Source organism: Pristis pectinata, chromosome 28, assembly GCF_009764475.1.
Source record: "Pristis pectinata isolate sPriPec2 chromosome 28, sPriPec2.1.pri, whole genome shotgun sequence".
Taxonomy (NCBI): Eukaryota; Metazoa; Chordata; class Chondrichthyes; order Rhinopristiformes; family Pristidae; genus Pristis; species Pristis pectinata.
The window spans coordinates 20,924,464-20,951,035 of NC_067432.1; the positions used below are offsets into that span (position 1 = coordinate 20,924,464).

At 39.1% G+C, this 26,572-nt stretch overlaps 1 protein-coding gene across 3 annotated transcripts; it reads left to right on the forward strand.

Moving 5' to 3' along the window:
- On the forward strand, positions 1-26,067 carry znf710a (zinc finger protein 710a). 3 transcript variants are annotated; one of them, XM_052040501.1, is made up of 5 exons: positions 5-226; positions 10,411-11,853; positions 16,770-16,961; positions 18,987-19,161; positions 25,271-26,067. In XM_052040501.1, exons 2-5 carry the CDS (start codon positions 10,447-10,449, stop codon positions 25,483-25,485), a joined length of 1,989 nt encoding a protein of 662 aa, XP_051896461.1. In that variant the 5' UTR covers positions 5-226; positions 10,411-10,446; the 3' UTR covers positions 25,486-26,067. The 3 variants fall into 3 exon arrangements, with proteins under 3 accessions (XP_051896462.1, XP_051896461.1, XP_051896463.1); XM_052040502.1 differs by lacking the exon at positions 25,271-26,067 and having other exon boundaries at positions 1-226; positions 16,770-16,956; positions 18,987-19,122; XM_052040503.1 differs by lacking the exon at positions 10,411-11,853 and having other exon boundaries at positions 7-226; positions 25,271-26,043.
- Positions 26,068-26,572: the final 505 nt, after the last annotated feature.

The window sequence follows — 26,572 nt, forward strand, 5'->3', positions numbered from 1 at the left end:
GCTGTTGAGGTGCCGAGCGAACGGTTGGCAGGAGCCGCCCGGGGGTGGGGGGGAGGCAGCCCCGGTTTGGGCCCACGGGCTGGGGGGTCGCCCGCTTGGGTGTCTTTATCCCTCCAACGTCCCCCTCCCCTTCCTTCCGGCCGGTGCTGTGGATCTTTTAACCATTCATATTTAAAGCAACGACAACGGGCTGTCTGCCGCTGCTCCTCCGCCTTCATTGACCCAGGTTAGTACTGTGAGCTGGTCTCTTCCCCCCCCTCCCCCCCCCCCGTGTTTGGTTGGTGAGCAGCGGGGGGGGGGGGGGGCTTTAACTTGGGGGGCAGCTCCCTCCCCCTTCTCCTGTTCAACATGTCTTTCACTTCCACATTCCCTCATGCCTTGAATAGAGAGTAAATGGCGTCTCTACTGAGCAGACAGAGAGGCGAGAGCTCATCCCAGCACAGGCAGGGCTGCTGGTTTCAAGGGACTAGGGGCTGGAGCGGGGGGGAAAGAAAGAGGCAACTTCTGGAAACACGGTAAATGCTGAATCAAATGATACATGAGGGGCAAATGTGTGTGAGAAGAGGGTGCTTTCCTCTTTTAATGAAGTGTTTGCATGTTTTATTGTCACAATTAATTTCTTTGTTAGCTGCGTTCAGTTATGGCAGTATCTGTGGTTATTCTTGAAGCAACCTGAATTTTTTTTTGAGATAGAGGTTTTTATCTTCAACATCTCTCCTTTCAGCTTTCTTTTGTGTGCACTGTCTGCATTCTCCTTTCAAAGCTTCTCTTTCATTCACTCCCTTTCTGCAGTTCTCTCTCTTTTGTTCCCATTCTCTTTTCTCTCCCTCTCTCTCTATTCAGGCTTTTTTTATTTTTGAATCATTTTGAGATGGGGGAAGTGCTCAAAAACTACAAAAACAGCTTTCCTGCTTTCATACAAAGCAGATGGTACCGAAAGGGAGATCTTGAGTAAACTATTTGCAAGTGCACTGGCTGTAATGTGAATGTTAGACTACAGTACCTGTTGACGTGATGATCTTTGGGTTGATTTAATGGTTGTCTTTTTAATTCCAGTAACAATACACATGCAATTTTTTTAAAATTCGGAAACTTGGTCCCCAATTGAATCAACCCAAGGCTAATTGTCTTTAAATTTTAGGAAGGAGCCAAGCCATGTAATTTAAATGTCAGGACCACTGTGATGGGATTACTTTTGAATGTGATTGGTATCTCCTTTTCGTATTGAGTCTGGTTGCTTAAATTCAGGAAGTTATTTAGAGCTGAAATGCTTTTTATAAAAATAAGCCGCGGGTGAGAGAATTGGTTGGAACTTGAGAAAAAGACAGCTCTAATGTCTCCATCTATTGCAGTCTGAAGGAAAAATGCATAAAGTGGGTGTAGGACTGATTCGGGGGGGGAAAAGTAGTTTAGAAGAAATTACAATTTTTTTCTCTCTTTTGAATAGAAGTAACATCCTTAATCTTTATTTATTAAAGAGTCTGAACTGTTTAAATCCTACCTGGTGCTACTGTTTTTCATAGGTGAATGAAAACTTACACAAAGGTGCAAGGTAATTCTGTTAGTTAAAGTAATAATTTTATTCATTAATGTAACAACACTACTCAAATTTTACTTAACATGAGGGATACCGATCTGTCAAGATTTGAATAAAGTTAGTTGGAGGTGGATGATGTAGAGCTAAGTAACCATTCTGATTATTCATGTTTATTATTACCTTGAATTGTTATTTCTGTGAAGCATCTAGGGGTGTTTGTTACATTGACACTATACATAACATAAAATTATATTTATGGTAAAGCTAAGTTGTTGTATGTAAACTTTAAGTATTCAGAAGATGGGTATTTGGTACTAATTTGATATTGCCTTTTAATTTGAAATAATCTTTATTTCAGAATCGTTAATGGCTTGCCTTATTCTGTCTTTCTAATCTACTGCAGCTCTAATGCACTGCAATCTTGGCACTCTAGTTCATACCCTTTTGCACCCCTATTTTTCATTGATTTACTATTGGTGTGGTGAAAGTCTCAAGCTCGAATAGTCTCCCTAAACATTTCCCATTTATAACATGTCTCTTTAAGACCCTTAAAACCTATTAGGCTTTTGACATCTCTCCTAATATTGCCTAAATACTGTAGATGCTGGAACTCTGAAATTCAAAAAAACTAGGAATATATGGAAAAGGTCAGGCAGCACCTTTGGCAAGAGAAACTGAATGCTTTGGGTCAGTGATCTTTCATGAATAATCTTGGAAGTCATTGATCTGAAATGTTACCATTGTTGCTCTCTCCATAGCTGCTTTTTGACCTATTAAATATTTATATTTTACTTCTATTATTGCCTTGTTCTGTAGTTTTAAATTTGTTTTGGGTCTTGAGGATAAAAGCAGAAATTACTCAGCAGTTCAAACAGCATCTGTGGAGAGGGAAAGGGACATTGACATTTTATCAGAATGAGTAAAATTGAGGAATTGTTTAAAAGTGCAGAGATGGAGGGAGTGGAGAAGACAAAGGAATGTCTTTGGGTGAAAGTGGAAAATGAATGATATAAATGTTAGTGGTGCTGGCTGAGAGAATGTGCTAAAGCCTTGTTAATCATAGTTGATCGGTCTTCTGTTTTTATTTCATTTTTTTGCATCTGTATTTCTTGCTTCAGCCGATATGGGATATTTTACTATGCTAAAGCCATCGTGTGAATGGAAATTGTTGTCAGTGTTGCCTTTATTGATAAATACATCAAACAGTAACACAAGTATGCTATTATGAATGAATCATACTGGGAAAGTAAGATATACTTGCAAATTGAAGATTGAAATCAAGTATCAATTCTCTTTAATTGTTTAATACTTCCTTACAATATGTGTATTGGTTTTGGACTTTGCCGGTGATAATTTTTTTTGAAAGATTTGCTTCAAAATTGGAGCTGGTCTTGACTCTGATTTAAGTGCCTTGTGTGCCATTGTCTGTCACTCAGATGCTGTGAAACCTATCAAGGCATCCCCAATCAAGTGGTTCCACACTATCCTTTGCAATCAGAATGCAGTATTGCTCAAGAGTATGATCAAATAAATAATGGATGATTGTCTGTACTTGCTAGTGATGGCAGGACAAGTGAGTAAGCTGAAGGATGAGATTGCAGATCTATTCATCAATTGGCTGGCTAGCTGTTCTCAGGACAGTTGTACTGATGGGGCCTTGCTCATTTGTCAGTCTTTGCTACTACTTGAACCACTTCCTTGTTTTTCTCTGGACTTCCCATCTTTCATCAATCATAGCACATCTACGGCAGTTTGTGCCCAGTTTTGCCATTCATGCTTCCCCATCACTTCAACTACCCTTTTGCATATGGATATATTCAAAGACTCTGCACTTTTTAAGGGTAAAACACTCCCTCTTTTGATTCTTGAGGTACTTTCATATCTTCTCCCAACTGCAGCAAAGCAACAGGCAATCTTCATATAAATATGCAACCCTGCAGCTCTGAAGGAGGTTGGGTTTCATTTAACTTGCATAATAAAATGCTGATCGTTACAATTTATTTTGTTTGGAAATCATCTGTTAATTATTACTATATAAACTATTAATATAATTGTTTAATCACTACAAGATAAACAGGGATCATTGTCAACATTCATTGTGCTCTTGCAATGCGACATTTATTCTTGATTCTTGACCTCCCTAAGGTGCTGATGATGGACCACTTTTGTGCTGAAAGCTGGTGTTGTTTTCATTTCTTTCGTGATGGTAGAAGTTGTAGTATTGACCAATTGTATGGAAGAAGGTTAGAGTATTAATCTTTGAGAATGTGAAGATGATTTATAAATTCCCCTTTTTGTTTGATATCTGAGCACCCAGATTGCCAAACAAACTGACTTCTTATCAAATACAATTGTATTAAGGCAGATTTTTCCCAAGCCCATACTGTCATTTTGTTTTGGTAAAACAGGAATAAGCAAAGACTGATGCTTAATTTGAAAATAAACTTGTGAATGGTTGTTTCATATTTAAACCTAAATGAGTCAAATAATGGATTTAGTGCTGAAGAAAATACTTTATAATACTGAAATGTACATCTCTAGGCTATTCGTATTGTAACTAGAAATTACAGATCAGTGCTAAGGTATTTTGAAATTTTTCATTGTGGTTATTAATAATCCATGTTTGCTTTTTATTTTTTCTGGTAACTTATAATTGTCTCATCTCAGAGGCTCTGTAGCTACATTATCTAGAAAGAAATGCTTTAGGTATTCCAAATGTGTTCATGCTCACTTTTTAGTTTTGTTTTCTGATGTGATCTTTCATTTTTGGAAGATTCCCAAGGTAACAATTTTTTTAAATCCTTCAAATTGAATGCGCCACCATTGCTTGAATTGGGTAGATTGTAGAGCGGATCTAGAGTCGTAATGTAAACACAAATCAAGGTCTCCTTATTGCTAAGCAACCAATGTGGTTAAAATCTTCAATGGCTAGCACTTTGGGCTTGATGTATCATTTTTGAAAATGAGTGTGAAAAATATTAGTTATCAGATGTGATTGTACTTTGTTAATATAAAAAAGTGTTTCCCTATATGTGTGTGTATAGAGTAGATCATGTGGAAATGCCATGTACTTTAGATAGCTAATTGGTAAAATCCATGTGCTAAGTAAATTGGGCTGGTGGCTGCCTGCAAGTCATTGGTTGGGTACACAAGCAGAAATGAAATTTGCACATTTTTTGCTTTGCAAAAAAAGTGAAGGGAGGACTTGAAAGAGAATGAATAATACTGAAAAGTGTTCCAAATTTCTTCCTTTTAACTTTTAAAATAAACGTGTATGAGAATAACCATTGCCTAGACCAAAACATGTCAGCAGGGATTTGAAGCTATATTGATATTTCTATGTTTGGAATATGCTAATATTAAAGCTTCAGTGTCTCACACAGACAAGCACCACAAAATGAATGTGTGGAGGTGAAGAGTTCCTTTAAATTAAATGTAGATTTTCAGTGAATAGCACATCACTTTATTTTCCCCATTGGTGATACTTCAAACTTCTTTAACCTGACGATAGTCAAAGTAAAATCCTGAGTGTTAAACGTTGAAAAGCTAAACTCTCAAACATGCGGGGGTAGGAACAAATTGCTGGAAATTTGCAACAGGTCAGGCAGTGGAGAGAAAGTTTGGGTTTAATTTTTAAGTAAACAAGAAGTTATTAGCCTTGCCTTCACAATTGCCTGATCTCCTCAGAGCTTCTGGAGTTAAACAGTGGGGTCATCATGAGAAATTTGAGGTCTGTTGCACCATGTGAAAATAAATTTTGCTTGCTGTCAACATAATCAAGATGTACAATAATGGAGGTGAACAGGAATCTCTGCATTTTAAAACAGGAAGCTGAATTAAATTTACTTTGGCATTGGAATTCAGCTTTTGTGTAGTTATTTTAAGTGTTGACCTGTCTGATGCTGCAGTTAAAATGAAGAGGAAGCTCTACCCTACACTGAATAACTTAAATGTCTTCACAAATTCTTGCTGAAGCTTGTTTCTTCAAATAACTTTTAAAATGTGATGGACGGGTTTCCACTTTTTGAACAATGTAACTGCATCAATCAGACTTTATGCCATCTTCACACAGCTGTTGTATGCAAGACATTTCAAAACTTCATCTATGTGCCATTGATTTTGGCAAATCAGATAATTGCTTATTGCCTTAAGGGTGATGTTTAATTGGCAAATTTAACTTAATTCCTAGTTTTTGCATTGATGTTCGAAATGCATTCTCTAACATTTGAGTAAGTGATTTCTACTTGAATTAAAATACTTAGTCCCAGAGCATTGTCAGACCCTATCGAGAAAATTAATTATTACTGATGACTTTTTAAGCTTGTTTACTTTTATGGTTTGAAATTAATGTATGTCTACTCTTAGAATTATTTTACTTGGAAACAATTTTTAATAAGCATCTTCAGCAAATCTATATCATTGGTGCATTAATACCAATCACACTAGAAAATGAATGAAACTGCTCTCTAAGTTATCCATAAACCACAGTATTTTCAGTGAAGAAATTGCATCCTTTGGTAGTCTGTTGTTCTGTTTGTTCCCACAGTTGCTGCAGAAGTTATCATTCCTTCCTATTTGTGTTGAATTTATTTGTTTCTACTTAAGATAATTATTTCTGATTGACCACTGGTCCATCAGCAAGTGAGCAAAAATGCAGTAGTTGGAAATCTAAAATAAAAATAGAAACTGGCTAAAAATGTGGAGAGAAGCAGTATTAATGTTTTAGGCCACTTATCTTCCATCAAAACAAGGAAAACTTGGAAATATGTTTAAAGTTACAGACAAAAGGTGGTTTGGAGATAAATGGATGTCTGTGATAGGATGGAGACCAAGAGATTGAAGGACAAGTGGGGGTGCTGGCTGAGAGAGACTGAAAGGTTTGTTAATTGCAGATATCTCTGGAAGAGATATAAATAGGAGGTGAATGAAGGAGAGAAGGGAGGGAAAAACAATGGTAGACCTTTGAGATATAAAACAGTTGTTTGCTGGAAATCTGAAATAAGTGGTATCTCACTTTATTAGAATACTGGATATTGTGCACTTTGTAGCAGACTGCAGGTAAATTAATGCAGTATATTCACAGTACCTGCTTAAATAGTACTTTGGCCTTTTGCACTGTTCCAAAAAAGCCAACGTAAGCCAAAGGAACAGGATCTCCTCTTTCAACTCGATGCGTTACAACTTCGGGACTCTACATCAGATACAGATTGCCCGTCTTTCTGGTTTGTATCAGAATTGGCCAGTTTAGATAAAAGGTCATCAAAATTTAACATTAATCTTGTTTTTCTCTCTCCACAGAGGATGCTTGATTTGCTGAGTATTTCTGGTATTCACCTCTATTTCTGATTTCCAGTGACTTCAGTTTTTTCTTAGTTCCAGGACTAATTGCTTTTCTCCCTTTATGTTCTGGTTTATCTCTTCCATTTACACCTTCAGACAGGTCAGCTGTGATCAAAAAGCTTTCAGTGGCCTCTCCCAGCTGGCACCACCACTTGTCTCATTCAGTTTTGCTTAGCCTCCACTCTGTTACAGATATTGCCTTTGTTCTCTCCACCTCTCTCACATCTCTGTAACCTAACATTTATTTGATTTCTAATTTCCCAGTTCTGATGAAAGGCCATCAACCTGAAATGTTAATTCTTCTCTCTCCACGGATGCAGCCTGACCTAGTGTTAAGTAAATATTTGGCAATGGATTCTGCAATTTAAGTGCATAACTTTGTGAATTGACAATACCAATGCTTCCACTAAATATCTTTCAAAATAAATGTAGAACTTCTAACTTTTGTGATGTCTCCAGCAGCACTCTTCCCTTATTCTGAGACTGTTGTTGGTTGTTTTGAAGTAGAGGAAAATAAGGCTATGAATAGATGTATGTTTAGTTTAGGATCTCTTTAGCAAAGCACAAATGATAACACTGTCAAGTGGACAATGTAAATATTCTTGAGTGAGGTACCTTTGCATTTGTATTTGAATTCCTTTATCTACTAAGCATGGGTCATGAATATACGTGTAGAAGTCTTTCTAGTTTGCAAACTATATGGCATGTATGTTTCATACTAATGAACTGAAAGTTCCCTGTGTCACCAACTTCTTGGGAGTATGTTAAAGAAAATGGAAGTTCAGATGTTTTTCCTGTTAAATGTTAATATACATTTGTACTGCAAATGTTGGGAGAAACATGCTGCTGTGTACATTTTTTAAAGAAAATTCAAATGTTCATCTAATATGATGGCAGAATATAGTATTAATGGTAGGACTCTTGGCAGTGTGGAGGATCAGAGGGATCTTGGGGTCCGAGTCCATAAGACACTCAAAGCAGCTGCAGAGGTTGACTCTGTGGTTAAGAACGCATATGGTGTATTGTCCTTCATCAATAGTGGAATTGAATTTAGGAGCCGAGAGGTATTGTTGCAGCTATATGGGACCCTGGTCAGACCCCACTTGGAGTACTGTGCTCAGTTCTGGTCACCTCTCCACAGGAAGGATGTGGAAGCCATAGAAAGGGTGCACAGGAGATTTGCAAGGATGCCGCCTGGAATGCGGAGCATACCTCATGAAAGCAGGTTGAGGGAACTCGGCCTTTTCTCCTTGGAGTGATGGAAGATGAGGGGGGACTTGATAGAGGTATATAAGATGATGAGAAGCATTGATCAGGTAGATAGTCAGAGGCTTTTCCCCAGGGCTGAAATGGTGGCCACAAGAGGACATAAGTTTAAGGTGCTGGGGAGTAGGTATAGAGGAGATGTCAGGGGTATTTTTTTTTTACTCAGTGGTGAGTGTGTGGAATGGGCTGCCAGCAACGGTGGTGGAAGCAGATACGATAGGGTCTTTTAAGAGACTTTTGGCTAGGTACATGGAGCTGAGAAAAATAGAGGGCTATGGGTAAGCCTAGTAATTCCTAGGGACATGTTCGGCACGGCTTTGTGGGCTGGAGGGCCTGAATTGTGCTGTAGGTTTTATGTTTCTGGTATCAAAAGTTTGTGTACTCTTTCCAGTTTAATAACATCTTTCCTATAGCAGGGTGACCAAAACTGAACACAATACTCCAAGTGCAGCCTCACCAGCATCTTGTACAACCATACCATGACCTCCCAACTTTTATACTTGATGCTCTTGAGGGTGAAGAATCTTGACAAGATGTTGAAATGAAAGATGGGTGACCAGGATTCTCGAACATTTGCTAGCAAAGAATTCAGGTTTTTGAGAGGGTAGAAATCTGCTGTGGGTGGAAGTTGAGTGGTGGTGAGTAAAGGTGCTCTACACTTCCCACTTCACAACTCCTCCAAAGAAAAACTTCCACGTTGGAATAAGCTGACATTTACAACACGAGTACATTCAATCCTTCCAGATTGATTTGCTCCTCCGTGCTGATCTCTACTCATGAATTCTTGCTCATGAAAACTCTTCTGAGATGAAGCCTCAATAGAAGAATTTTTTTCTTCCTTTTGGGGGTTAGTATTTTGTGGTCAATATGGAAATGAAATACTGCATTGACTGTGGGTTCTTACTCAGTTTATAAAACTGCACTTAATTTTATAAAGTTCTAAAATTTCCTTTAGTCTTTCTCCAACCTCTTTATTCTGGTCTTCCTGATTCCCTGCTAGCCACTTTCGTTTGCCTTTCCATTTTTTTTAGTATATGGCTGGATGGTGTTTCAGATTTTACTTTCATGAGCAGGAGGCAGTTTTCTGCAGTGCTGACTATTGTTGATAGTACTTCACTTGTCCTTATTGTTTGGTTCAGAGGTTACCAGTAGTAGTAGAACTTGAGTGTATGACCATGTGATTCTGGCACGTTTCCTCTTTTGTCTTAATACTTGAGTATATCTTGATCTGCTTCCTGAATTTTATTCTTGTGTTACTTTGTGAATAAAAATGTATCTTGCATGTGAACTTCTGGTGATGCAGTATGAATAATTAGTAATCTAAATATTCCTTGTCTAAATTTTGTAAATTTAAATGCTACATATGAGTGAAGGGAAATAGAAGCTTTGGGGAGAAAAGTCTTATTTTATATTTTAAATAGAAGATCTGAAGTGGGAATAAGGAAACTAACTGCAACCAGTTTTGGCAGATTCAACCCTATTTTCCCCCTGCAGCAACCCTCACCTCCTTTCTCCAATGCATATTTAAGTGGCACTGCTTTATTTGGGGGTATGTTATCTGACCTGCAGAAAGCATTTTAAAAAAAAACTGCAGAAAGGATTCTGTGCCACAGATCTAGAAGGAACAAAATGTGATTCACCAGATTTAAAATGAATGTATTGGTCTGGGCTTACATTGTATGGAATACTTTTTAAAAATGGGATGTTAAGGGAATATTCCTGGGAAAGAAAGCTCATCCAGGTACAAATAAATGCACAAGATAGTCTGATGTCTAGCAAGACAAGGTCATTGTTTGTAATGGACTTCGTGGCATTGTGTGCATCCTCTTTTCAGTAGGATGCAAGTGGGATTTTAATTTTATCGTCTGGGGCAAGTAAACAGCTATACTCAGTAGGAACCCCTTGGACAACTTCAAGATTACTCCTGGTAACCATCACAACAGTGACACAAACTTGCAAGGTGTCTGGTCAGAATGTAACTGGGAAATCTCAGGTGATCAGCTGTGCAGAACTTCTGGACTTGGGTGTTTGCATGGGGTTTAGGCTTTCAACATAGAGATAAATGGATATAAAAATTCAGATCAAAGTAGGCGAAAAATAGAATGTTATGCTCTTGGTGGATATTTTGATCCCATGAGATTCGTACTCTTGCTTAATGTTTTTTACTTGATGTTTATAATAAGTTAACCAGTAAGTTGTTACATTGGACAATTTTTGAATGCACTTTTTGTGTATGTGTATTTGACTTTTTTTGGTATTTCTTTCAGATCTCTTGGAGAGTAGTCGGTAATGCATTGAAAGTCATGGATCACCTTGTAAATACTGGAACCCAAACAGATCCTGTTGTGATACTAACTTTTGCACAAGCAGTTACTTTGGGCCTTGTTGGTCAGAATGGTCTTTTGAATTTTCCATTCAAAGAGAATGGAATTTACCATATACCAGATGCGTCAGTTAATAAAAGTTCTGTACTTGAACACCTCACAACAGAGCAAAGTCCTGGACTGGATGCAATTAATACTTCAGAATGTTTTGAACAACATGAGGAGGAAAGTTTAGAAGTGGAGAATGGCTTTATACCTTTTGAAAGGCAAGCTAGGAGGAGGAAAAGGCAACCTGTGAAGCTAGTACATGCTGAAAAAAATGATGAAAATTGTAAGGAAGAAACTATTGAGGAGGAGTACAATGCAGAGAATCAATCCAGTACTGTTCTATACAGAAATGGAATAAAAATGATTGACATTAGTAACTTCAAAAGGAAACATTTGCATCGTCCTCTTCGTGAAAGGACTCAAGAGGTTCAAGCTGTTGCCTTTCCTTCAGCTTTTAAGCAAAACCTCCACTGCAGTCCCGACCAACAGGAAAAGATTAGCACTGAAGGGGAAAAATTAATGAGCAGCTATTTTGAGACAAATAAATCGGCAAATTTAAGTCAAATGGTAGAACAATTTCCGGAGGAGTCAGTCACTCAGGAGAACCGTAACTTTGTATGGCAGGGCCAAGTGCCATATGAAGTTGAGGTGTCTGCTCCACAACAGGAGGATCGAAACAGAAGAGCTCAGATAGATCGTTTGGATATTAATGTACAGATTGATGATTCATATTGTATTGATGTTGGGGAAGGGCAGAAACGATGGCAGTGTCGGTTGTGTGAAAAATCGTACACTTCCAAATATAACTTGGTCACTCACATATTGGGCCACAGTGGCATTAAACCTCATGAATGTCAACATTGTCACAAGCTTTTTAAGCAGCCAAGTCATTTACAGATGCATCTTCTCACTCATGAAGGCATACGGCCGCACAAGTGTGAGGTGTGTGACAAAGCCTTCACGCAAACCAGTCATCTTAAAAGGCACATGTTACTGCATACTGACATCAAACCTTACAGCTGCAGAGTTTGTGGGCGTGGGTTTGCCTATCCAAGTGAGTTGAAAGCCCATGAAGCAAAGCATGAAAATGGCAGATGTCATGTTTGCATTGAATGTGGCTTAGATTTTGTGACACTCATTCAGCTAAAAAGACACCTTGTTGCACATCAAGGTCCCACACCATATGAATGCACAGAGTGCAACAAAACTTTCAGTTATAGGAGTCAACTCCAGAATCATATGATGAAACATCAGAACATCCGGCCATATGTCTGCACTGAATGTGGTATGGAATTTACTCAGCCTCATCATCTGAAGCAGCACTCACTCACACACAAGGTAAAGCTGTTCAGTTTCCAAATGTTTGTACTTGAAGGTATTCGTATGAAGTTCTGCAAAATAAAAATGTTTGAGCTCTCTCTGTGTTCATCGATGTATAGAATCATTTTTCATAATTTAGGAATTGTACAAAAACACTCCTTGATTCAAATTTGAATTGTTTCTACAGAAATGTAATATGCAGCATCGGGCATAAAGCAAATTTTCCAATTTGATAACCATGTTTCATCGGAACAATCAAATTGGGCAAAGCACAATACCAAACAATAAAGATGCTGCAAATAGAACTGCTTATATGTTGCTTCTGTCAGATAATGACATTTAGTAATCATGTGGTGTAACAACCACTGGAAATAGAATTGGGTTAATTTTTATTTTCAGATTGTATTAATGGGCATAGCTAAATATAGTATGTATGTAGCAAAGCTGTTAACTAAGCAATTGATTGTAACCTGGGGCTAAGAGGGAAGATGCCATATGAAGACCTTGAATATTTGCTGTTCTACTGTGCACAAAACCTTGTTAAGTCTTTGTTGTACTCGTGGGCATTATGTTTTGTTTCCTTACCTGCAGGACCATTTTCCAACATAATTCAGTTGTATTGAGGGTTCAGAAGCAAAAGAGCTGTCTATTTTTTTCCCTTAGTCAAATTTGATAGAAAAATAAGGTCAGTCTGCGCACAGAACAGTGTAGTGCGGGAATAGGTCCTACAGCCCGCCATGTCTGCGCTGACCATGGTGTCAATCCCAACTAATCCCATCTACCTGCTCATGGTTTATATCCTTCCATTTTCTGCCTGTTCATGTGCCTGTCTAAATGCCTCTTAAATTGTTTCTATCATATTTGCTTCCACCACTTGCCCTGACAGCATGTTCAGGCACCAACTGGCCTGTATCCTGTTGAATCCTTTGATAACCTATACTTGAAGTTGGATGAAGTGGTGATCTCAGTGAGACCTACAAGATTTGGGGGATTGCAGAAAAGCTGTTTCTTAGTGCTGGAAAATTCTAAACTGGAGAGTGAGGTATAATGAGGATAAGGATTGACTGTTCTTGGGAGATACTTTATTGAGGGCTGTAAAGTTTTGGAAATCTCCACCTCATAAGACTAGATGAGTATGTTTAGGGCTGGAATTAATAGATCTTTGAAAACTGAGCCATGGGATATATAAATTGGACAGGAAAATTATGTTGAGCAACAGTTATCTACAGTCTTGATGTTGAGGCAGTCTCCAAGGGTCACATGTTCAGGAATCACTTGGTTGTGAAATAACAGAAGTGCCTTTGGGATTTCCATCTGTCTGCTCAGTTACATAAAATGGAGTGGAATAGTGCTTTTGGAGGTAGCCCTGTTTGAAATTATTTGAACACAGGTGTTCAAAATAAAAATCTGAGTACAACTTAATTTGTGAAGTTCACCAGTTACTGATGGGATCTTAGCACTTGGAGCAGTCAGAGTACATAGAAATATGGACAGTGAATAGAAACATGAGCAGTCATAATTTCATTTCAAACTCCTCCCTTTACAAAGGGTGTCTGTGCTAGGGGGAGGTTAAAATGCAGAAAGTCCAAAATAGAAAATGTCAGACTAGGGTATCATAATTGAAATATTTAGTTTAACACTTTCTCAAAGTCTTGAGTATTTTAGGGTATTTCTCAAAGCTGGAAAAGGAAGATTCTGTTTGAAGCATTGACTAAAATAAGATCAGGGTAAAGGTTGTTGCTCAAAGCCAATTTAGCAATTTTTGGATGTCCCATTGTCAAATCCTAATTGGCTTAAAATGAACAAGGTGAAAATGCCTGTGATATATACATCAAATAGGGACACAGAAGACTAAAGTAATATTCTGCTGCCTTCTGTTTGAGACTTGCTTAAATATAAAACAATTTGGTAAGTAAAGAAAATGGGACGGCTAGGGTGTGAAGTTGACAAAATCAAAGCAATAATCTGGGAACTGCAGCATGCTTAAAGGAAAACTTTGCCTTGTAGGAATCCATAGTTGATTTGGGTTAGAGTGGCAGGGGAATCTGAAGTGATCAATTGGGTTCCAGAATCTTAATTGGAGCAGGGGCTAATGTTTGGCATACTCTGTATTTAATCTAATTACTGTGATGCTTCTGTAAGCAATAGAAGTGACATTTCTCATTTGGAGGAGGTGCATGTAAATTGCTGGGAAAAGTTAAAGGGAACCAGCAGGAAATGCTGTGCAGAAGAAATAACTGCTTGTTATTGGATCTGCACTAATTGAATGGAAAGTTCTAACTGCTTTTGCTCAAAGCAGGCATCTAAAAAGCAAGTGAAGTTGCAGTGGAAGGAGTAGTCCTGGGTTGCTGTTTTCTTCGGCAAAGTTCTGAAATAACTTGCTGCTGTTTCTTCCTCAGCCAAGGCTATGGATAAGGAAGAAACAGCAACAAGGTATTTCGGAAGCCTTACTGAGAAAAATGGTAATCTTTTAAAAGAATGGATAGAATCAAGGGTGGGACGGTGGGTATTTAGTGGACAAACCAACTGTTACAATGATCTTTCTGTTGCTTCATCTTGAGGTCTAATTACCTTTTTTAATGGTACAACATGTTACATTTTTGAGAGAATTTATTGTGCTTAAACTTAAAGCCTGCTCTTGATGCCAGAATTCAAAAAAAGGATAACCTAGTCCATGAACCTGTTCCATACAGTTTGTAGGAACAGCAGGATCTTTCAAACAAATACTTAATACTATTTCCTACTTTTTATTTAGTGTTTTATTTTGAGCCTGTGTATCAGGATCAAATTTATCTAGAGTCTATGGTGATAATGTGTATCATTAAACATCCCAGTTATCTTGATCATCCTTGGTCAGGAACTTTTGCTCCTCTTTGAAGGGTTCCAGTGGATCTGCACTTGCCATATCAGCTAATAACTTGTTCCATAAGTTAATGACCCTCTTTAAAAAGAACCACCACAATATCTGAAATAAAAGCAGAAGATGCTAGTGATACCAAGCAGGTCAGCTATCATGTATGGAAATGGTTTACAGACACTGCCTGGCCTGCTTGGTATTACTTACATTTTTTCCTGTTTTCATTGTGGATTTTCAGCATCTGCATTTTTTGCCTTTTCACCTCAAGGTGTAAACTGATACTGAATTTCCCTAATATGTAAGCATATTCACTTATTCTCTGGTTGTATGTATAGCTCAAACACTTTCAGTCTTTTCCTGGTGTAAAAAGAGCCATTGCTCTAAGCCTTTAACAATAACTGAAAGTTAGTCAATTAGTTAGCAATCTAATGGCCCTCCTCCAAATCTCTTTAGCCATCTATTTCACTAGAGTGTGGATCAACATGTGACAGAATTCTAAATGAGGCCTAACTAAACACTTGGAGAGGAACATTATGGTGCTCTGCTTAGGTTTTTTTATTGGATTGTCCTTTCAATATTGCTCTCTTGGAATTTATTACCAACCATGGCATTGATCATAACCCTTCCAAGTCTCTAGTTCTCATTTGTAGATTTCTTTCCAGCCCAGCAGACTTAGTAAGTGCTTGGTGTTAGCTACAGCACTATTTTAATCTATTGGCTGGGCTCATTTTTCCCCCATGCATCTAGGTCTGATTTCTATTTTTCATTCTCCTAGGGCTCTGAGATCACAGTGCAGTCATTAATGTTTAAACTTACAAATAATTTATAAGGATTTTGCGTAACAGTGTTCCCTTTTGTGCCACTGAATTTTAAAGCAGGCTCACTACTGTTGGATTTGTACTGTGTCACAAAGCTTTTTCTCCAATCAATTTCTAAATTCAGTTTGATGTGCTATGTCACAATCAATTTAGCTTTTGTGATCTTCAGTAGCAAAATTACTTGGGTGCTTATTTCCTCCTTCTGCCAAGATTCTTTCTTATCTACAGATTTGCACAGTCAGCGAATGTGACAGGCTTTCCATGTTTTGTTGCTGTATTGAAGAACTTGATGATCATTTAGTAGTATGGTCAGTGTTCACATCTCACTGTATAGGCAGAGTGGACAAACAAAAGCTTCCAGCAATCATGGAACCAGGCATTTAATTGCCTCTGGAAGAACTTAGGTTAAGTGGTATCTGTGGATGCAAAGGGATGGTTGAGACCAGTCATCAGGACTGGGTGTAGAGGGGAGATGGTCAGAATAAGAAGTGGAGGGAGGGGTAAGGCAGGAGCTGGTGGGTGATAGGTGGAGCCTTAATTTTCCAATTATGGGTAACCTGCATCCCCTGTGTTCTTTACTCCTGATCCATCCAGGTTCTCTCAACCCCAGTTTCCAACCTCCATGCCCCACCTAGTTCCATCTGACTATCACCACACACTAAACCTAGTGGGTGTCCTCTCCCCGCCCCCCCACCAAAAACACTGGTTCTGTCTGCCCCTCATCCCTCCCTTGAGGTTCCACATATCATATTGCTTCTTGGATTCCAGCATCTGCAGTGTCCACGTCACCTTCCAGCCTCTGTCTCTACCCCCACCTGGCTCCTTTTCTCTCCTTGTCTGTTTCTACCCATCACCCACCAGCTGTAGTCTCCCAACTCCTCCACTTCCTCACCTGGCTTCATTTGCCCATCCTCCATTTCCTCCACACCTGGTTTCCATAGACTTCCAACAATTTTTGTTTGCTCCAAATTATAACAGCTGCAATCTCTTGTCTCCATTTAATCACCTCTGCTGACCCACCCCACTTCCAAAACTGTTGCACTGTATATCCACCTGTCATCTTTCTGATCAGTCCAATCTGTTTTCCTTCCTCCCCCCCTCCCCACCCCCCAATGTCCAGGTTCCATTTTGTCACTCATCATTTTAGTTTCAGCTTCAATTTTAATTTTTTAATCTACTAAATTTGTGAACTGCGATCATTTAACAAATCAAGTAACAAATTATTCTAAGTCTTACCTCTTACCTCTCCTCCCCTCCAGGGAGTTAAAGAGTTCAAGTGCGAGGTGTGTGGACGAGAATTCACCCTTCAAGCAAATCTGAAGAGGCATATGTTGATTCATACCAGTGTACGAGCTTATCAGTGCCACATCTGCTTTAAAACCTTTGTTCAGAAACAGACTTTGAAGACCCACATGATTGTTCATTCACCGGTGAAACCATTTAAATGTAAGGTAAGAGTAAAGGATACCCTCCTGATCCTCATTGCAATTTTCATCCACTAATAATACAGGGGGGAGGACATAGAGGTTGTATGTAGGTACAGCTTTAGAAAAAGAAAACAAAAAGCAACCAAATGAACTGGAAAATGACAAGTATTTACAGGCGTACTGAAGAGTTGATTTTCTTGGGGGAACCTAGAGAAATAAAACGACAAGCTTTCCAATAGACCATTCCAGCTGTAGAGATCTTGCGATTAGTGCAAAAAGAAACCAAGCACATTGGAATTTATCCTTTTTCCCTTGACTATCTGCACTTGTTTTAGCATATGTTTTCAGTGTTTCTCTGGTTAAGACTAGTTGTAGAATGATCTTTTGTTGTCATTTGAGGGCATGAAACTATTCTTCAGTAAGATTATGTGCCAATCATTGAAAAGGATGGTAGAGAGGTGGCAGAGTTGTGAGAAGGATGTAGAAAGATTTTGAGAGGGAAATAGGCTAAATGAAGAGGCAAGAACATGGCAGATGAAATATAATGTGGCAAAATAGCACTTTTTAAATGAGAAATTGAAAGGTGTGCTGTTTAAAAGGAACAGGACATCCATGTGCATGAATTACTAAAGGTTGAAGTTCGGTACAGTGAGAAATTGGGAAGGCAAATGGGATATTGGCCTTTATTGCATGAAGTAATGAGTGAGAATAAAATGTCTCAAAACAATTGTCGGGCCTTGCACATGGAATGTAATATATGGGTCTGGTGTCCCTACCTAAGGAAGGATATATTTGCATTAGAGGTAGTGCAACAAAGTTTCACCATATTAATTCCTTGGATGGTATATTTAGCAGAGAGATTAAGCAGACTGGGATTACAGTGGCAAATTCACAATAATTAGGGGTGGTCTCTTTGAAGCATACCAAATTCTTGCCAGGGTAGATGCAGGCATAATGTTTTCTCTGAGGCATCTGGAACCATAGGGCATGGCCTCAAAATAAGATGGAAAAAGAGATTTCTCACCCAGCAGTTAGGTATAGAATTACAACTATTTACTATCAGGGATAGAGGCTCAATCAATGGGCCACAATAGTATCTAAATATTAAAGAATTAAGGGTATTGGATTCGTGCTGATTTGGAAATGCCAGAATCTGGGGCAAATGGAAGCACATTGCCTGAATAGGTAGAATTGACATGGTCTTATGAAGGGAGAATTGTGTTTAATAAAGTTGTTTTTTTAGATTGTAGCTAGGGGAGCTTTTGATATATTTAAATTTTCAAAAGACATTAAGATACACAGGGTTACTGTCCAAGATAAACATTTGAGGGAAGTATGTTTAATGTACAGAAAACTAAGTGACAAATGGACCATTTAGATTGCAAGTCATGGAATGCCTTGGGAGTTGTTGCTTGAGTCTTGGTTATCTGCAATCTGTTAGTAACTTGAAGGAATGAAAAATCTCTTATCCAAGTTTCTTGATACCACAGTGGTATGTGGGAAGGTGTGGTTTGTATTGCATTATAGGTCATGAGAAATGACAAATTTTAACGTGTCTTCCTCTGATGCTAAATCCTTCTGTCCTCTAAGCATGTTGATGTTATCTCAAATTATGCAAACTGTCTTTACATTGGAATAAGTACACTTGGGAGTTCTTGATCTGGTTCACTGGTTTTACGGTAGCATTTGTCATTTTCAAGGCTAACACAAACTGATGCTAATGTCCTTCATTTTTGATGACTTTCTGTAATGTGTTCAGAGTTCAACTGTTAGGCATGCTGTAGTGTATGATTAACATCACAATATGACAATGTTTAACCATGAGATACTATGGTAGTTCACTTGTATCTGTAATTGTTTAGTACAATTGTGTTGTATCATACTGTGCCTTTGTGCTTTTACATACAACCCCACTATGAATAGAGATGGATGAGGAAAAAATCATGTCTGTACAGAAGACTGAGACCAATCAATTTTTTAAAAGGTGTTCTTTTAATTTTGCGGGATTTTGCTTTAACTGAGATTAATGAACTTCATGGGTTTTTTCAGGTTTGTGGTAAAGAATTCAATCGGATGTACAATCTCCTGGGTCACATGCACCTCCATTCAGACAGTAAGCCTTTCAGATGTCCATACTGTTCAAGCAAGTTTACCCTCAAAGGGAATTTAAGCCGGCACATGAAAGTCAAGCATGGTGTCATGGACATTGTTCTTGATGGACAAGGTACAGTATAGGTAGATGCTTGCACTGATTGTGTATATATTAGGTATGGATGAAGCACAAGAACCTTGAAGCTTCACTTGGTTTTTAATCAAAGTTGCAAAAGCCTGTAGCAATTCTTGAAATATGCAGTTGGTATGTTTTTATATAAAGTGGTTTTGCACACTACTTCTGCATTAGAGCTGTTACCAGCAAGAGTTGGGCACAGGCTGCAGGCCAACACTCCAGTGCAGTTCTCTAAACGAGGGCTGCATTGAAGGTGTCCTATTGTGAATAAGGAATTAAATCTCTTGGTACTTGGCAAAGCAAGGAAAATCCAATTATACTGGTCATCTTGGTTCACTCACCTGACATGGGTAGAAAATACATTAGCTGGACAGAGATTGAGGTAATATTGCTGCATCCAAAATGGCTACCCTACAGTAGTTACAAGGTGCCATGCAAATCTTGCCTTCCTATCCCTTTTCCAACAATCATCATCTAATGCCAACCCCATGTATCCCTTGCTGCCAAGTTACTTCCAGAAGCTGCCTCTTGGTTTCCAGAGGCAAATACCAGACTTCTGGTTGTATTTGTTTTTTGACAAACTAGCCAAATCACAACAGGCCAGTAAAATTGGAGGGGAGCTGGTACTACAATATTCCAATGTGACAGTGAGGAAAATGGGCCAGGAATTTAGTTTCTGGCAGTTGTCAAAAGATTTTCTATGGAATGTGTCCATTCTATTCTACCCTGTGAGAAGGATTGGTTTGTGTTTAGGTTTGGGTGATAGAATATCCAGTAGATTCTATCCAGGCTCCTGACTTGTCTGTAAGTGAAGAAATGGGTTGAGGGAACAGAAATTCTGGCCACAGCCTATTTAATCTGTCTTCAGGATACAAATAGAAAGGGGAGTGATGTAGAAGTACAGTATCTGGAAAATGTACTATCAATTCTGATATTTAAAGCAAGACTTGTATTTAAAAGAATTTACTTGTGTGTGTCCTTCTGAATCATTGAGTTGTTTTAGTTGCTTCCTTTTGGAAACCTCAGTTTGTATAATTAGTGATCATTCTCCATCTACTACCACCCTCTGCCTTCTATGGGCAAGCCAATTCCAAATCCATGCAGCCAAGTCTCCATGGATCCCATGCTGCCTTACTTTCTGGATGAACCTACCATGGGGAACTGTCAAACACCTTACTAAAGTCCATATACACCACATCCACTGCTCTACCTTCATCTATTTGTTTTGTCACCTCCTTGAAACTCAATTAGGTTTGAGGCACGATCTGCCCCTCTCAAAGCCATGCTGACTATCCCTATCAGACTCTGCTTCTCCAAATGCTTGTAAATCCTGTCCCTAAGAATCCTCTCCAATAGCTTGTACTCGCTGGTCCACTTTATACAACGTGCAGCTGGGAAGGTTATTGGAAACTTCAGACAGAAGTTGTTCTCTCTGCATCAGCTGCTGAATCATCCCCACAGACCAAACTACGATGACTCAGCTGTGCCTAGATCCTTGTACATGTTCATTCACAGCCTTGAGTGAATCTTTCTTGTGAGAAAATGAGAAGAAACTGTACAATGATGCACAGAACATTAAAAATTGAGATCATATTACACCTGACAGTTCTGGTATAAAAATGTTGCATTATTGATTGAAGAGCAATAGGGAACCATAAGAACAAAAGTTTACATAATCTAATGTCATGTTCTTGGTTATTCCTGACAAGGTAGGGCAAGTAATGGAAGTGGTGATCAGGGAGTACTCTGGCTCTCATGACCATAATTCTATTAGTCTTAAGATGGTGATGGTAAAGGATAGGACAGGTTGGAGTCCTAAACTGGAGCAGGGTTAATTTTGGGGGAATTGGGTAGGATCTAGCAGAGGTTGACTGGGTTTGCCTGTTTGAAGGGGAAGGAACAAATAGCAAGTGGGAGGCTTTTAAGAGTGTGATATCAAGAGTCCAGGGGCAGCATGTTCCTGTTAGGATGAAGGGTAAACCCGGCAAGTTTAAGGAACCTTGGCTGATGAGGGATATTGAGGCTCTGGTCAAGAAAAAGAAGGAAACACACATTGGGTTTAGGAGGTCGGGGTGAGTGAATCCTTTAACTTAAAAGTATTCTTAATTTTTTAAAGAGGGAAATAGGGCAAAAGAAAGGATATAAGATGGATCTGGCAGGTAAGGTTAAGTAAAATTCCAAGGTGTTCTATAGTTATATAATGAGTAAAAGGGTGGCTAGGGAGAGAGTAGGTCCCCGTAGATCAGCAGGGCTGCCCCTGTCTTGAGCCACAGGAGATGTGTAGGACTTTTAATGAATATTTCTCCTCTGTTTACTGAGGAGAAAATCATGGTTACTCAAGAGATTAGGGAAACTAGTGGAGATGTTTTGGAGGTAATTCATATTATCAGGGAGGAGGTATTTGCAGCCTTGCAGCACATTAAGGTGGATAAATCCCCAGGCCCTGACCAAGTACCTTGTGGGAGGCTAGAGAAGAAATTGTGGAGGCCCTTGTGGAGATATTTGCTTCATTGTTAGTCACTGGTAAAGTTCCTGAAGATTGGAAGGTGGCTAATCTTGTTCTGTTGTTTTAAGATGGGTAACAAGGACAAGCCACGGAACTACAGGCTGGTCAGCCTGATGTCAGTAATGGGGGAAGTTACTGGAGGGACAGGATCTGCCAGCATTTGGATAGACAGTCTGATTAGGAGGAGTCAGCATGGCTTTGTTTGGAAAGTAGTGCTTGATGAACCTGTTAGTTTTATTTTGAAGAGATGACCAAAAAGCTAGATGAGGGTAGGGCAGTGGATGTTGTCTATTTGGACTTTAGCAGGACTTCAAAGTCCTGTATGGTAGGCTGGTCTGGAAGGTTGGGTCCTATGGAATTCGGGGAGAGCTAGTTGTGTGGATTCAAAATTGGCTTGAAGATGGGATGCAGAGGGTGGTGGTTGAAGATCCGTTTCTGGGAACGGAGACAGGTGACTATTGGTGTGCAGGGGTCGGTGTTGCGACTCTTGTTATTTGTGATTTGGCTGAATGCACAAGGCTTGATCAGTAAGTCTGTGGATGACATGAAATTAGGAGGTATTGATGATTCTGAAGAAGGTTATCGTAGATTACAGGGGAAGGGTCTTGATCAATTAGGGAAGTGAGCCAAGGAGTGGCAAATGGCTTTCAATACAGATAAGTGTGAGGTGATGCATTTTGTAAAGTCAAACCAGTGTAGGAATTGTACTATGAGTGGTAGAGCACTAGGGAGGGTAATGTAACAGGGGGACTTAAGAGTACTAGTGCATATTTTGTTGAAAACAGTGCCACAAGTAGACGGGGTAGTGAAAAAGTCATTTAGCATGCTGGCCTTCAGTCAAGGCATTGAGTCTAGGAGTTGGGACATCATGTTGCAGTTGTATAAGTTGTTGGTGAGGCTGCACTTGGAGTACTGTGTACAGTTTGGTCACCCCTTTAGTAGGAAAGATGTGGTTAAACTGGAAAGAGTGCAGAAAAAGATTAACAAGGATGTCGCCAGGATTAGAGAGCCTGAGTTATAGGGAGAAGTTGGCCAGGCTAGGCCCTTATTCCTTCAAACATGGGAGAATGAGGGAAAACCTTATAGAAATGTTTAAAATTACGAGAGGCATAGACAAGGTGGACGGTAAGTCTTTTCCCCAGGGTAGGGGAGTCCAAAACTAGGGGACATAGATTTAGGGTGAGAGGGGAAGGATATAAAAGGGACCCGAGGGGCAACTTTGAAACCAGAGGGTGGTGAGTATACGGAATGAGCTGCCAGAGGAAGTGGTTGAGACAGCTACAACAGTATCATTTAAGAAGCACTTGGGTAGGTACATGTAGGGTTGGGGCTTAGAGGGATTATGGGCTAAAATTGGGACTAGCTGGGTGGGCACCATGGTCAGCATGGACTCATTGGGCTGAAGTGCCTGTATCCTCTGACTCTATGGTTACTGTTGAAATGCAATCATTTGCATAATAAGCAGGAGAATTGGTTTATGCACAGGAAGGTTTGACTGCCAGAAAGTATTGATCTGCTTTACAGTTCGGTCTTTAATATTCAAGAACTTTTTGAATAGTGCAAAGGAACAGACTGGACATCTGGCAGTGATTTAAGTGGAAGGTGTAGATGTCTAGAATTAAACAAAATTGCATTGTTGAAGAATAAACATTTATAAACACTTGAGGAGTAATGAACAAGTGGAATAAAGTGAAGCTGGGACAAATAGATGTGTTAGAGGAGATGAATTGTAGGATTTCAATCTCTTAATAGACTTTTTGTTTCAATGTGAGGTTTCCATTATGACCTTTCCCCCACACAATGTACTGCTACTTCAACAAATAAACTTTGCTTTATTCAGTTCAATTTAATGCACTGAAGCACTTGGATGTCCTGGATTGGGAGTGAGGAGAACACTAGGTAGGAAGACTTGTAGATCCAGAGGCACACTCCTCTATTTGGCTAATTAAGATGTGACAAAACTAGGGGCCTGCCTTGGGTTACATGGAAGAAAATATTTTAACAGGATATAAAGGTTGCAAGTAATATTCACCTGTGCAAATCTCAATTTGATCACATCTGAAAGAAAACTGGGAAATTCTTGTCCATTTTTTTTACTTCTGCCATAGCATTGTTTACAGCTAAGGGAAATCGGTTTCATGTCTCCAAAAATGAAAGGCCTGACTCTATCAGTACAGCACTGAAGTATTGCTGTAGATTGAACTCTAGTTTCTGGTGGGTCTTGAATCCAGTCCTCTGACTTGGGTGAGCACCATGCAAGTTGAGTGAAGCCCACTCTTAATGCTAAAACAAATATTTCCATCTTGCAAAGTAGTGAAAGGTGCCAGTGGATCTACCCTGATGGGTGTGTTTTGGGTCCACGTCTTTTTTGTTGACAACAGCAGTGGAGTTGGCACAAACTTCTCTTAGTTGAAGCTTTCCTTGTACATTGCTTTCTGCCCCAAGCTCCACATGCTCTGGTTCTTGCAGGAGGAGCATGATTTTTCTTAAGTACCAGAAATTCTAGGAGTTAAATTTGACTTGGTGTGAAACCTTGTGATTATTGCAGCTATGCAGCCAGTTCCCCATGGCAGGAGATTCTACTTTTTCTTTTGGCATTTAAGTTGGAACCATAGAATTTCTCAGTTGAACAGTAGTACAGTTAATCAGAGGTTGTGGTGCAAGCTGTGCTACAGGACTGGAGCATGTGAAGCTAAAGTTACTCCAATCCCATAAAGGTTTGTTGCATTTTGTGAGATGCAAATGTGCATCAAAGGCATTGAGTGGTTAACTGACATCTTTTGATTAGTTTAAGCAGCAGAAAGTACTTGGACAGATTTAAAGCATTGCAGCTTCAGCACAAATGAAGACCTGATAGATCTCCCCACAAAGTGTGAACTAATGCTATTAAATAATGTAGAACTTGCTGCATGTCAGGGTTTTCACAAGGAAGTAGGATGATAGGCAGTTGGAAAATTTGCAGGGTAGTGGGGAAAGAAGATTCAGTAGGAGTGACTCTCCTTCTGAAGGGTTGGTATGGACTTGATAGGCTGAATGGAATCATCATAGCACAAGACCATGGTTCTAAATGAAAAGATTGATTGATTGTGAGCATTCATCAGCAGAAAAAATGGAGAGTAATTTCAGTGTGAATTGGAAGAGGAGTGACAAAACCAATACACTACATCAGTCAATTATGTTAAGCCACTGTTTTGCCTTGTTCTCCCCTCTTCTGAAATTTTGGGAATCGTCTGTAGATAAAGGATATAACCTTGGACATAAAACAAGAGCATGCCCCCAAACATTGAAGTGAAGTTTGCCTATTCCACACCACCACCCTTTCCATCTTTCATTCCTCCTCTGTCTGGAGGTTTCCACCATTTCCCCAGCTGTAGGGAGTGAAAGCAACTGCTATGTTTACTTTGTAAACAGTTGCTTGGAACTGGCCCTCAAAAGCTTGTTTGTCTGCATCAATTTCCTTCTGGTCCTTTTGAATACTAACTATCCTTGTAATACTGTATTGTGCAATAATGGGGCCTGTAGTTTTAAGTTTGTAATTTGCATTAAACTTGTGATCCCACCATTTCTTCATTCCTTTGATACTTTCCCTCTACCTAACAGAAAGTTTATTGGACATTGGACATTCAGAACATATGGAAGGTCAGCAAGGAGACATTGATGATTATGAAGAAAATTCTTTTGATTACACAGGTGGGAGAAAAGCTCCTGATGACACTTCAGATTCGACAAAAATGTCTGATGAAGAAAGTATAAAAGATATGTACTTTAATTTTGAAAAAGAAGCTGAACGATATGGAATGGACTTAAAATCATGACTGATGTGAAGCCAAAAATTAAATTGATCCTGTGCTTTGACCATTGTTAATTGTGCATAGCTTTTTATTAATGCTGCAGTTGCAGATTTTAAATTACATTCCAACTTTAAGCCTATGTTCACAAAAACATTGTAATGTGAATCCATTTACACGTTACTAATCTCAGGGTTCTGTGAGAATTTTTTTTAAGATGGTCTATTCTGGACCAAAGCAGATGACTACTACCAAAATTATGTTGGTCTTTACTGTGTAAAATGTAACTTCAAAATGGTTTCCACATACACACATACACACATACACACATACACACATACACACATACACACATACACACATACACACATACACACATACACACATACACACATACACACATACACACATACACACATACACACATACACACATACACACATACACACATACACACATACACACATACACACATACACACATACACACATACACACATACACACATACACAGTAATTCATTGAATTACATTGTGGAGTGGCTTTTGTGGATTTATTTTCTTACTGGACTATATAATCATCTACAATAGCAATAAAATAACATCTGTTTAAAGTTGCTTGTGTGAAGTGTTTATATGGACATTGACTTGTAATGTGACCAATAAAATTCATTAGATGTGAATAGAGGGGGGGAAAGAAGTCATGAAGTGACAAAGGATATATCTGTCACTTGGAGAGGGAGTGTGCATTAATGTGTGAGGGGGAAATGAACTACTAAGCATAGATCACTATTTTTGCCAAACCTCACTATTACAGAAGCATTCTGAATAGCACAGATAATTGATGACTTTATTACAACCAGTCTTTCTGTTTCCTCCTATCTCACCTTCAATAAATGTGAGAAACTTGTGGACTCCTTTGTCACTAAGTTTTAAGACTAATTTTCTGACCTCTTTTCCCCTATCCCACTAGGTAAGACACCTGGTAATTCCTTTATTCCTGGCCCCAAACTTGAATCTTTCTCTGGTTTCTTGTCTCCCCTCATCCCTCTGCAAATGTATCCTTCCAGGACTCATTAGCTACCCCTTGTCCCCACTATGTTAACCTGCTGACTG